We start from the raw sequence: 12,409 nt of genomic DNA, 5'->3' as shown, positions 1-12,409 counted from the left end.
GCTGATGTGCTCCAGAATGGACCATAAGAAAGCTACTCACAGTGATCTGAGTGAAACCAGCACATATAAAGACTTGAAACTGGGGCCAACAAACAAATTCTCCCAGCAATAATGAACATGATTACTTCAACTAGCAAATGTTCTTTAAACTTCATTGCCAAGATCTTCTATGATATTTACCAAATCAGAAGAAGCAACCCTTTGAACTAGATGAATGCACCAAAGTTGGCAAGGTCATATGTGAAAAGTAAATAAATGATTCAATATACAGAGAATCCGCTGAAATTGTACTTTTTTATTTATTTAAACACGTTACCAAGGTTCCAAAACTTTCTCCACTTTATTTGTAAATGTAATATTTGTTTTAGAGTTTGTAAAAATCTTGTCGAACTTTTTTCCGAAAGTATATTTGAGGTGCTTTTGAGAAAAATACTATGTCCCAATTTTTGGAAAAATTAGACAACCTGAGTTTGGAAATCTTCAAGATTTTTTTTTTTTCGAAGGCAACTCAAACATTTTTGCACCCAAAGTATATTAGTATATGCTTAAATAGAAATATTTGAAAATAAGACATCTAAATTTCAGCTATAACTTTATGTTTTATAAAACTCAAGTTAAGTAACATGCAATAACAACAATGTTGACTTAATTGTAAGATACTGCTTTTAAGAATCTAAATTGTTGAACTTTACCCAAGTATTGGAATAAAATAAAGTGTTCGTTCATTATAAGACTAATAATACTTCAAATTACCATGAAAAAACTACTCCTATATTATTTGACACACCAATCTGTTATTTAAGTTAAACATGTGAGTTTACTTTAAACTCATGTGAGTTTACTTTAAACTATAAACTATAGGAGTAAGTTTTAGAGTGAGACTAAAACCTCCAAAAAAATTATCCAGGATAAGGGCTTGTTTGGTTCATGGGATTAGGCGGATTCTCTCGGTATAAATTTTGGGATTAAATTATTCCTTATTTGGTCGAACGTATTAGCTAAAATCAGTATAATTTTTATATCAAAATCTTCGTATAACAATCCCAAGTAAAAAGTGGGATTGATTATCCAAGATATAATCCTGATTATAATCCCAAAATTATGATTCTCGTATATTCTGGTTTTGAACCAAACGACCCCTTATAGTGTATAATAATCCATTTTACGAAGAACAAATGGGAACCAGGAAGGTCCCATAATTAACATTTACCAAATACTAAAGGTCCATTAGACTAATTAAACCAAAACAAAACAAAGTGACAAAAATGAGAACTTAGAAAATTGGGAATAGCCACTTTTCATTAGCTAATTTGCTCTCAAAAACAGTACTAAATATATATTTTTCTTCCCCACTTCGCTTTACACTATTAAAAATCCCTTACCCTTTATGCCCTCTCTCTCTCTCAAGACGGGAGACTAAAACATGCTAAATTTTCAAGTGAGACCAAAACCTCCAAAGAAAAAAAAAATTACTGCAGTAAAGTGTAATATTCCTTAACCAGAAGTCTCTGTTCGAGTCCTCATGGGTACATAATTATTTTTATTAGAAAGTGCTTTACCCTTAACGTGGGTGTTTATGGTGTGAATTTGAATTTACTCAGAACCCAGTGTAAAAACCGGACACCTGGTGAAAACAAAAAACAAAGGAATTTGGAAGGTCCATAATTACCATTTACCAAAAACTAAAGGGGGATTAGAATAATTAAACAAAACAAAGTGACAAAAATGAAAACTTAGAAAATTGGGAAAGCCACTTTTCATTAGCTAATTTGCTTATTTAGCCCTCAAAAACAGTACTTAATAAATTTTCTTTCTTCCCCAATTTGCTTTACTATATAAAGTTTATGCTATTAAACCCATTACCCTTTATACCCTCTCTCTCTCCTCTTTCTCTCTCAAGAATTCATAGTCAGATCAAAGAGGTAAAAATTGCAAACTTTCTCTAAGTATCAATTTTTGCTAATCTTTTCTTTGGAAATTTACTTTTTTACCTGTTTTAGCTTTGTGGGTATGCTAAAGATTTGATTTTGACAATATTTTGTTAAGCCCCAAGTTTGGTTCTTTGTGTATATACTCTTATTGAGCTAAGTTGTTGCTCAATTTTTCATATGGGTATTATATGATGGTTTCAAGATTCAATTTTTATGGTGTTTTAGGATTGGGGTTTGTTAGATTGAGTTGATTTAGTAGTTGTTATGTTGGATTAGTATGAATTGTGGGAGATAAATGTTTTTGGTTTAGTTGGGAGTTTCAAGAATGTGTTTTTAGGATAGAAAAAATGGATTAAAGGGCTGATTTTTGGTTGTGAAGTTGGGTTTTTTAGTTTAGTATTTTGGGATTTTCAAGAATGTCTTTTTAGGATGAAAAGAGGTTTTAAGTGCTGATTTTTGGTTGTGAAGTTGGATTTTTCAGTTCTGAGAACTTCAAGTTGTTGTTTAGTAATGTTTTGGGAGTTTCAAGAATGTGTTTTTAGGACAGAAAATGATATAAGGGCTGATTTTTAGTTGTAAAGTTGGGTTTTTTCGAAGTTTAGTATTTTACGAGTTTCAAGAATGTGTTTTTAGGACAGAGAAAAAGGATTTAAGGGCTGATTTTTGGTTGTGAAGTTGGGATTTTTCAGTTCTGAGAAGTGACTAATTGATTTTGGAAAATGAATAGTTCTGGCATGGGTGGTGGTTTCTTATCAGGGTATAATGGTGGATTTTTGGGGATGAATAGGTTGCAACAGCCTCAATCAAATAGTAATAATGCAGCTTATGGTCATGAGATTAATCACAATATTGTTCAATCATCGGTGAATCCAAAATTGGGACTTGAACATGATAAACCGATTGGTCTAATGGATGGTAAGGGTTGTATGGCATTTGGGAAGGATAAAGCAGTTGGGCCAAGTAATGTTAGTAATAATCCGAATAGCAATACCAGCGACGAGGATGAGCCTAGCTTTACGGAGGATGGAAATGGTGATAATAACGGTGGGGCCCAGGGTAAAAAAGGTTCTCCGTGGCAGCGAATGAAATGGACCGATAATGTCGTTAGGCTTCTTATACAAGTAGTTGCATGTGTTGGAGATGACGGTAGTTTGGAGGGTCAGGGTCCTGAAGCGGGGTTGAAGAGAAAATCCGGGTGCATTCAAAAAAAGGGTAAATGGAAAACAGTCTCGCGAATAATGATGAGTAACGGTTGTCACGTCTCGCCTCAGCAGTGCGAAGATAAGTTCAACGATTTGAACAAGAGGTACAAGAAATTGAATGATATTCTCGGTAGGGGTACTTCTTGTGCTGTGGTGGAAAATCCGTCTCTAATGGATTCCATGCCGCAGCTTTCTGCTAAGGCCAAGGACACGGTGAAAAAGATACTTAACTCTAAACATTTGTTTTATAGAGAGATGTGTGCTTACCATAACGGACAAAAGATACCTGATTGCAATAATATTGAATTTCCGGTTCACTCTTCTTCACCTGTTGCGGCGGCACAGTGTGCAAAAGATCAGTATGGGTCCCACGGAGATGAAGCTGAAGAACATAACGAAAGTGATGATGATGATGATGATGAATCGGATGATGAAGAAGATAACCACGATGATGAGAGAACAAGACGAGTTGAAGAAAATTGCACACAAACTAGCGGGCATGATAATCTTTTGGCTGAAATTAATGAATTTTTTCAAGACCCGACAAAAACCAAGTGGGAACAAAAAATGTGGATTAAGAAACGGATGCTACAACTAGAAGAGGAAAAGATTGGAATCCAAGCTGAGGCGTTTGAGTTGGAGAAACGTCAGTTTAAGTGGCAAAGGTTTTGCAGCAAGAAAGACAGGGAGCTTGAAATAGAAAGGCTGGAGAACGAGAAATTAATGTTGGAGAATGAGCATATGGCATTGCAACTGAAGCATAAGGAGCACGAAATAGACAGTACGAAGCCCGATATTTCTTTCAATTCTGCACCTCTCAGCTTAGATAGACCTCGGGGAAGAGATCAGATCGATGCAGCTAGGTATCATTAACTATTAAGGAGTACATCGGAATCTCCAAGTTTTTTTTTTTGTTTTTTGGGAACCTGTATGTCATCGCCCCCTTCTTTTGTACAATATTTTACAGCTCAGCATGCAGTAAACTTGTTAAGCACTTCTTTTAAGTTCTCCTAATATTTTTCTCTAAAATTAACTGCATCAGCTTTGTTATGGAAGTCGTGGTTGGTTTTACTCTGGACGTTTGTCCAAACATCTATCACCAGAGATCATTTGGAATATAAATTTCTGTGCTTTCTGATCATCAGAAGTTAAGAACTCGACGAACTTGCATTAGTGATATTAGTCTTGCAGTGGCGTACTTGCGTAAAACTTAGTATTCTGCATCAAGAAGAACCTATTTGGTAACTGTTTCCTGATTCTTTTATCAAAGCCAAGAGGTAATGCTGAAGTTATCATCTTGGGTTCTCTGTCTTGGTTTTATGTATACATTTGTGGCCTGCAGCAGTTCATGTGTCAACTAAGTCATTAAACGCTATTTTATAATTAGCGTAATCTTCTCTCTTTCTTACATACACACACATACACTCATACATATATATTACTCTCTCTATTTCAATTTGTTTGTCTTACTCCTTTTTAGCCTGTTTCAGAAAGTATGCCTCTTTCCTAATTTGGCAATTCTTTAATTTTATCATTTCACATGGTGTGTTTAGGACCACAAGATTAAAGGGCATTTGGGTACATTACACATATCTTTAGTTTAAGACCACAAGGTTCAAAGTCTTCTTTACTTTCTTAAATTCCGTACCTGGTCAAACTAAGACAACCAAATTGAAATGGAGGGAGTACTTCTGAAGATCTTATTTGGATTAGAAATGAGAAGATTTATGAATATCCCGAAGCATCATATCACCACTTGTTCTTTGCCTAGAATGTCCCTTGATCTAGATGCATTTCATTCTATGCGCCCTTGTGCATTCACATGTGGTGGTGAAATGAGTGAGCCTTTCCCAAACAGTTCTATTTGAAGCAACCAAAGCTCTGAACTAGCAGTAGCTCCCCCATAACTCCGTCTCCCCCTGCTTTCCATTTGCAGAATCGAAAACTTTGCTATCAAATGGTTAACAACTAGGAATCTATTTCTAGACTCAGTACAAGGTCAACTTTTTTTTGTTTGTTATGTATATATAACGGATGTTGAATCCCGTTGGTGAAAATTGTGCCTCCGCCACTACCCTCTTCTCTCTCTCTCTCTCTCTCTCTCTCTCTCTCTCTAAGAGAGATCTGTATGTGTAACTTTAGAAAGCCACTGTTATTGCATTGTCATGCTGCTATTACTATTTACTAGACAGAGACTTGACCTACCTTGTCCTATCTTGCAGATATTTTGCAGTTTATCATTCTGAACCTTTTGTTTTTTTTCTTCTAATGCCTATTCCCTCCGTCCCAAAATAAGGGTGGCTTTAGCTCATTTCACGCCCATTACCAAAAACAATAAATACAAGGTATAGGTTACTAAGTTACCACTATTTATTGGATGTTTTTTGACAATTGAGCACTATTAAGAAGTAGTTCTTTAATATAAGGGTATAGTTGGAAACAACTACTATTTTTTGTCTTGAATTCCTAAAGCGGCAATTATTTTGGGACAACTTTTTCCGCTAAAGTGACACTTAATTTTGGATTGAGGGAGTACATTGCAAGGAATTCAAGATTGTTCTTTAGCTGAACATTGGCAAGTTGAGTTTGATTTTGTACTGCTTTTTAAATGTCTGTAAGCTAGTTCTGCTCTCTGTTGTAGAATCTATTCTGTGTTCTGTTTTATCATGAAAGCGCACTCCTGCATAGTAGATGATGTTTACATTACCGGAATACTTGATATAAAGAAGGCATAATACATAAATAGGCCCTCAAACTTGACCTCAACTGACAAGTATGCCCTCTAACTTTTGGTGTGCACAAGTAGACACCTTAATTTGTATAAAGTTGAACAAATAAACACAAATGTTGACGTGGAACTGACGTGGCACATAAACATGTTGAATGTCACTCATTCGAAGGAGCATTTTACCTTATGCTTCGAAAGGACCTACCTTTGAAAGGTTCCAGCTTTGTGCATTGAGTCTCGAGTAGCTCACTTTTTATGCTAGCCATATGGTCTATTTCACAGCATAAGTGATATTCGGAATTGCTGGGACGGGATATACTACCATTTTTTGTTATGCCCCTCCGTAGGACGGAGTATAACAACTGCTGCTACAACGCCTCAGTTAGGCACAAAGTGTGGTTGCAAAAAGTGCATTAAAAAGCATTTTATAGGATGAATCTGATACAAATAGCTAAACTTAAGCGTAAATCAGTACTTGTATGATAGTTTTTTGTTGGTGTTTTATCATCTTTTTAGTTTTTTTTTTCTTCTTAAAATAGAATTATGCTGTGTTACTTTGATTTCGGGGTTAATTTTACAGATTGTGTTATTAAACTTACTCTTTGTAACACTAGAGTCACAAAACTATTTAAGCGTAAACAATTCACAAAACATTAAAATTTTAAAAAAATAAAAAATAAATGAGTTGTTACAAATGATATATACAAAGTTGCAAAATATATAGCAACCAACTAGCTACTTGCATGTTTAAATTGAATATCCAAACACATGATAAAGTGAACCTATTAAACACTTCTGGCTCAAACTTTGAAAAAGATTTTGTGCGTGTTTTAAAACATAGGGGATCTAGAATTTTTAGAATATGAGTGCACCAGTGAAGAAAGGAGAAAACAAAGTATCAAGTGAGAATTGATCTCTGTTCTACTACATAAATAATTCAACTTTAAATCAAGCACCATTCAACCTTTTGGGAGCACAGGGGCCATGATATAATATTAGATCAGTTCAAGAAAACATGTACATAAAATACCTAGTTTTGTGGAGACTGTGAGTTCACATGCACCATATTATGGGCGGTACATCAGTCCCTATTCTCAAACACCTATTACGTATATGTTAACTACATAAAATATGTCATCTCCTTTAATTATACACGTCAACCTCAATTGGAACAAGCCTCATGTTTTAAATCCCAATGTTACACCAAAAAAAATAAAAATTTGAAAGATATCTTAGGTTTCAATGACTGTTGTTGAGGTCTCGTCAAAGCATCTTGCGTTCCTTTCCATTCAAAGGGTCCAAGGAACTACAATTGCCATATCGTTTTCTTCCCTTTCTCCACTTTCCAAACTCACCACAAGGTTTCTCTAGGATTACTTGACAGTACCCGCCGTGATCCAAATATATGTTCAATAACATACGCCATATTTGTCACTAAGGCTTCAGAGTGTAGTGCATGAAGTATGGATTACACGCACATTATGGATATGAACCCTTTCGCAGATAAAAGTCTGGTATTTTCGTCCAGAATTGTTCAGAGGTAGTCCCATTATCCATTGGTTTTGAAACGTGCACCACATGACCCTCGGGGATTTCTCGGTTATCAGAAGAAAAAGTTCCCAGGATACCTTAGAGTGCAACATATGCTTTACACAATTTGTTTAGCTTAGAGTGCAAAAACAATGCATTTTAGCTTCTTTGGTACATCTAGTTCTATACATAATATCTTTCATTTCATTCATCTTTGAAGAAAATGAAATAGCAATGGTCTTAGTTTAGCTCTTAATTTGTCTCTGTTTTTCCAATAAATAATAGCTTTTCGTATTCCTTCGCAGTTTGCTTTGATTCATTCCAAGATTGCAAAAATTATCTTCCTTTTGGAGTTATGTAACGAGACATTCCAAGTTGAAAATATGAACTTGAAAAAAAGAACATCAAGCTAAGAAATAAAGCTCAAATAGATAAATACAAACTTTGTCAAGTCAAGCAAAGAAGAAAAATAAATGTAAACGCAGTTGCGAGACAGTTCCTAAAATAAAGCTTAAAAAGGAACATAGGAACAACATAATCCGTTACGCCAACGTCTTCTTAAACTTGACATCTGAAATTTTTAAAAATAAGATAGTGAGTCAAACACTTATAATTATTTTCCAATATAGAGAGTAGTAGTTGGACCTTGCTAAAATTAAATTATACGTTGGTTTCCACTTGAAATACATGTTAAATTTTTTAGAAACATTGAAACTCAGTCCCTGCAATGACAGATTGACACATTGGTATAGATTTAAAATTTTACTAGCTTAAAACATCAACTGAGGCTAATTCTTTTCAAAATCCTCTACTTATTGAAATTATTGGAAATAAAAATATGCGAAGTTTAGAGCATCGATTTGTTGTTGTTATAACAAAAGTATAAAAGCTAAGATATTAATAGTTACAAATAACTAAAAGATCAGCATAGAGCTTAATTGAATACCTGAAGTTCTGAAACTTATAACTTGTCTAGAAGCGATTATTTCTTCTTCTGTAATTCCTTTGACCTTGCTGCTTCTTTCTCCTTCGCATGATAATTCTGTGTTCCATCTCTTCAATGATTCTTGCAAGCCATCTCATATTACCAGTTGAAATCATGAAATATATTATAGATAATCCAATACATAGTCCACTTCCATATCCCATAAAAGCAGCTTTCCAAAAGTCACTATAGTAAATTCGTAATGGCTTTCGATCGTCTAGAGAGAGGCACGGATGTGGTATACTTTGTCTCGCTACTACCCTATCATTACCACAACCTTTTGAAACAGGGAACCCACGTAATCCATCATTTCCTTCATATGAATTGTTCTCAAATGTAGCAAATTGACGTCCTTGAGGGATGCATCCTTTGAGATTATTGTAGGAGAGATTTAAAAACTCAAGAGATGTAAGAGAAGCAAGTTGTTAAAAAGAGGGGGGACGGTATCTCTCCTACGAGCTGGTTAAACGAAAGATCCAATGATTCGACTACAGATAAACTTCCAAGTGATGGTGGTATATGACCTTGCAATCCATTATGAGACAAATTTAACACTCGAAGCGAAATGAGATCTCCTATAATACTTGGAATTTGTCCTTCAAATTTGTTACTTGAAAGATCAATAGTGGTGTACATTGTCGGAATTCTATCCAGTTGAAGCTCTAGTCCTTTGGTTGAAACTGTTATAGAATCATTGTAATCATTCTCTCCAAATTTACCAAGATATGTCGGTACCTTCACTGTTTGATCAACTGTTCTCATGGCTTTCAATTTTCGAAACATACTAGTCGATAAGTTTCCTGTGAAGTCATTGCAAGAGAGATCTATGATTCGAAGTTCATGAAACGTGTTTTTATCACTTGAAGTTCTAACCGGTCCATGCAATTTATTCGATCTCAACCTTAAAACTTGCAGCTTTGGGAGAGTTTCAAGCCACATTGGGAATGTGTCATTAAGGTGATTATCTCCAAAATCAAGAACTTGCAACTCTCTGCAATTGGCCAAAGATCTAGGAATTTTCCCCTCTACTACATTGTCATGCAAGTCCAAGGTTCTGAGTACACTTCCAACACTAAAAGTTGTTGGAAGAGTCCCAGAAATATTGTTTTGGTGGATATCCAAAACCTCAAGATGACCACCCATGTTACCAAAACATTGTGGGATTGCTCCCTTCAGATTGTTTCTGCCCAAATCTAGAATCCGTAGTGATGTTAGATCGCAAATAGACGAAGGGATCTCTTCATTGAGATTATTATGTGCTATTTTCAGTACTTGGAGTCCACTAATATTAACTAGACATTGCAGAATTTCTCCCCGCAAGTTGTTTCTCCCCAAATACAACACTTTCAATGATATCAAATAGCAAATAGAAGAAGGAATTTTCTCAGTGAGATTGTTGCTTTGGAGATACAGATTTTGCAAGTTTCTCAAGTTGCCAAAAGACGCAGGAATCGAACCAATAAGTTGATTAACAGATAAAAACATAACAACAAGGCTTTTCATATTCCCCAACTCACTAGGAACGGGACCAGAAAGGTTGTTAGCAAAAAGACACAAAATAGACAAGCTGTTCAAATTCCCCAGTGAAGCAGGAATAGAACCATTAAGAAAGTTAGTAGACAAGTCTAAATTATTAAGAGTCCTTATGTAACCTATTTCTTCAGGAATGGAGCTAGTAAGGTGATTCTCACGAAGCAACAAAGAGGTCAAGTTGGTCAAATTCCCCAATGAAGCAGGAATAGAACCACTAAGAAAATTATATGACAATTGTAAAACATTAAGAGTCCTTAGATAACCTATTTCTTCGGGAATGGAGTCAGAAAGGTGATTCTCATTAAGATACAAAAAAGACAAGTTGGTCAAATTTCCCAATGAAGCAGGAATAGAACCATTAAGAGAGTTAGTACTCAAAGCTAGATAAGTAAGAGATCTTAGGCAACCTATTTCTGCTGGAATAGAGCCAGAAAGATTATTCTCATGAAGATATAAAATAGACAAGTTGGTCAAATTTCCCAATGAGGCAGGAATGGAACCAATTAAAAGGTTGTCAAAGATGTAAATGGTCTGAAGCTTGGCTAGTGAGCCGAGTTGTGGTGGGATTGTGCCTGATATTTGATTGGCGTGCAAGTTAAGATAGACAAGATTAGTGAGATTACCAATTTCTGGTGGGATGGTGCCAGAGAGATTGTTCACGCTAAGGTCAACATATTCAAGAAAAGGGAGAGTTGAAAATGGGAAATCATAGAGTGTACCGATTACGCTAGCACCTGTAATGTCCAACTTGTTTACCCTGCCATTATAACATTGAACACCATACCAGTCCCCGCATGCATTAGAACTTTGTGTCCATGAAGCCAAAAAGGAATTATTCTGGTTCTTGAATGTTGCTTTCCATTTTAAGAGAGCTGTTGCTTCCTCAATGGATGCAAAAGTAACTGTAATGAGACATAAGAGAATGAGAAACTGAAGTAGTAAAGATATTTTGGGAACCATCATCATAAATTTCTAGATGATTTTGAGTTGGATTAATTTTTCTTTTGATGAACTTGTGCAGTATACACTTTTATATTGTAGATCTTTTTTCAAGTCTTCCTTGTCAATGGCATATAATTGTTATTGTCATATACTCTCTTGTCTCTACTAGATTGTCCATATCTTGCCTAATGTTTCTCAATCAGATGAACGTTGTGAAAGGCAGTCTTATTTAAAAAAATATAATCCTATTGGCCAATAATTTGTCCAGTCAAGCACAAGAAGCGAAATGAATAGGAAAATATTATTCTCAAATTTTCTCAAATTAGACCGTGCTAAGTCATACTTATATGATAAGAGTATCATGACTCTTCTGATGAAAAATAATTTTGAAATATTGGTCTTTTCGAACAACAGGTACTTCGTCTTCATCAATAAACAAAGATATGGATTTTTAAAATCAGAGGACCAAGCATTTTTTTTTTTTAATGGAATTGTTATAAATATATCATATTGGCCGGCCTAATAATTGGTGTAAGCATAAGAAGCCAAATAAGTAGGAAAATGTTATACTCTCTCTGTCCCAAAAAGATTGTCTTACTTTCCTTATTAATTTGTTCCAAAAAGATTGACACATTTTTATATTTAGAAACAATTTAACTTTATGAAATGATTTACGGCCACACAAATATCTAAGACTTGTTTTAAACCACACATTTCAAAAGTCTTCCTTTATTTGTTAAACTTCGTGCCAAATCAAACTAAGAAATCTCTTTGGAACGGAGGGAGTAACTTTCAAACGGGTCTAGTCATTGGCTGTGAGACCTGAATAGACATCATATTTAGAATATTCATCCTCAACTCAATGCACAAGTCTTGTTCCTGTGAATTATAAAATTATCGGCCGGGCCTGTTCGTCTAAGAAAATAATTTATTTTATTTTTCTTGTTCAAGACCAAATCTAATCCCTCAATAAAGTAAGAAAAATAAAAGAAAATCACTTACGCCAACTTTCATAGTTCATATAACCATATTGAGAAGATAAAGATTTATATTATAAGATCAAATTCATCTGCTTATGCTCAACCACATATAATGCTATAAAATTAGCTGTTATCTCTGGAGTTACTGAGACCGTTTGTATGTGGATGTTTGCGGGATAGTTTCTTTGCTAGCTCTGCTCTTGGGTGGCTGATTGAAACTGTCCGAAGAAGGATGATGATGATCTCCGGTGAAGCTGTCAAGTACAAGATCTCACTAGACGCATTCTCCCAGATTCTTAAGAACAAGGGTCCTAATTCTTAACATCCTTCGTGCCATTGCTGGTGCTGGTCTGTTGGCTGGATATGATAAGTTTCAGATGATCGAAAGAAATACGGCTCTGGTGGTGCCTAAATTCAGACCATATGTAGCATCCTTTAGGATTAGATGTTGATGAAATTTTTTTTCTAGTGAATGTGAGGATTTTGGAAAGACGTTTTGCGTTTTTCCTCCTTTTTTTTTTTTAATTTGAAACTTTAGAACGGGTTAGGCCCCCACACTTATTTCCCTTGTTGAAGGG

At 35.1% G+C, this 12,409-nt stretch overlaps 1 protein-coding gene and 1 pseudogene across 1 annotated transcript; one reads left to right on the top strand and one right to left on the bottom strand.

Moving 5' to 3' along the window:
• Window positions 1-1,788: 1,788 nt before the first annotated feature.
• LOC132038949 (uncharacterized) lies at window positions 1,789-4,131 on the top strand. Its single transcript, XM_059429453.1, has 2 exons — window positions 1,789-2,235; window positions 2,440-4,131. Exon 2 carries the CDS (start codon window positions 2,651-2,653, stop codon window positions 4,004-4,006), a length of 1,356 nt encoding a protein of 451 aa, XP_059285436.1. The 5' UTR covers window positions 1,789-2,235; window positions 2,440-2,650; the 3' UTR covers window positions 4,007-4,131.
• Window positions 4,132-8,361: 4,230 nt separating this feature from the next.
• Window positions 8,362-10,875, bottom strand: LOC132040577 (receptor-like protein 9DC3; annotated as a pseudogene).
• Between the last annotated feature and the right edge of the window lie 1,534 nt (window positions 10,876-12,409).

Source organism: Lycium ferocissimum, chromosome 12 (assembly GCF_029784015.1).
Source record: "Lycium ferocissimum isolate CSIRO_LF1 chromosome 12, AGI_CSIRO_Lferr_CH_V1, whole genome shotgun sequence".
In the NCBI taxonomy this organism is placed as follows: Eukaryota; Viridiplantae; Streptophyta; class Magnoliopsida; order Solanales; family Solanaceae; genus Lycium; species Lycium ferocissimum.
The sequence above is the reverse complement of the archived record's forward strand: the minus strand, read 5'-3'. Positions and strand labels throughout refer to the sequence as shown.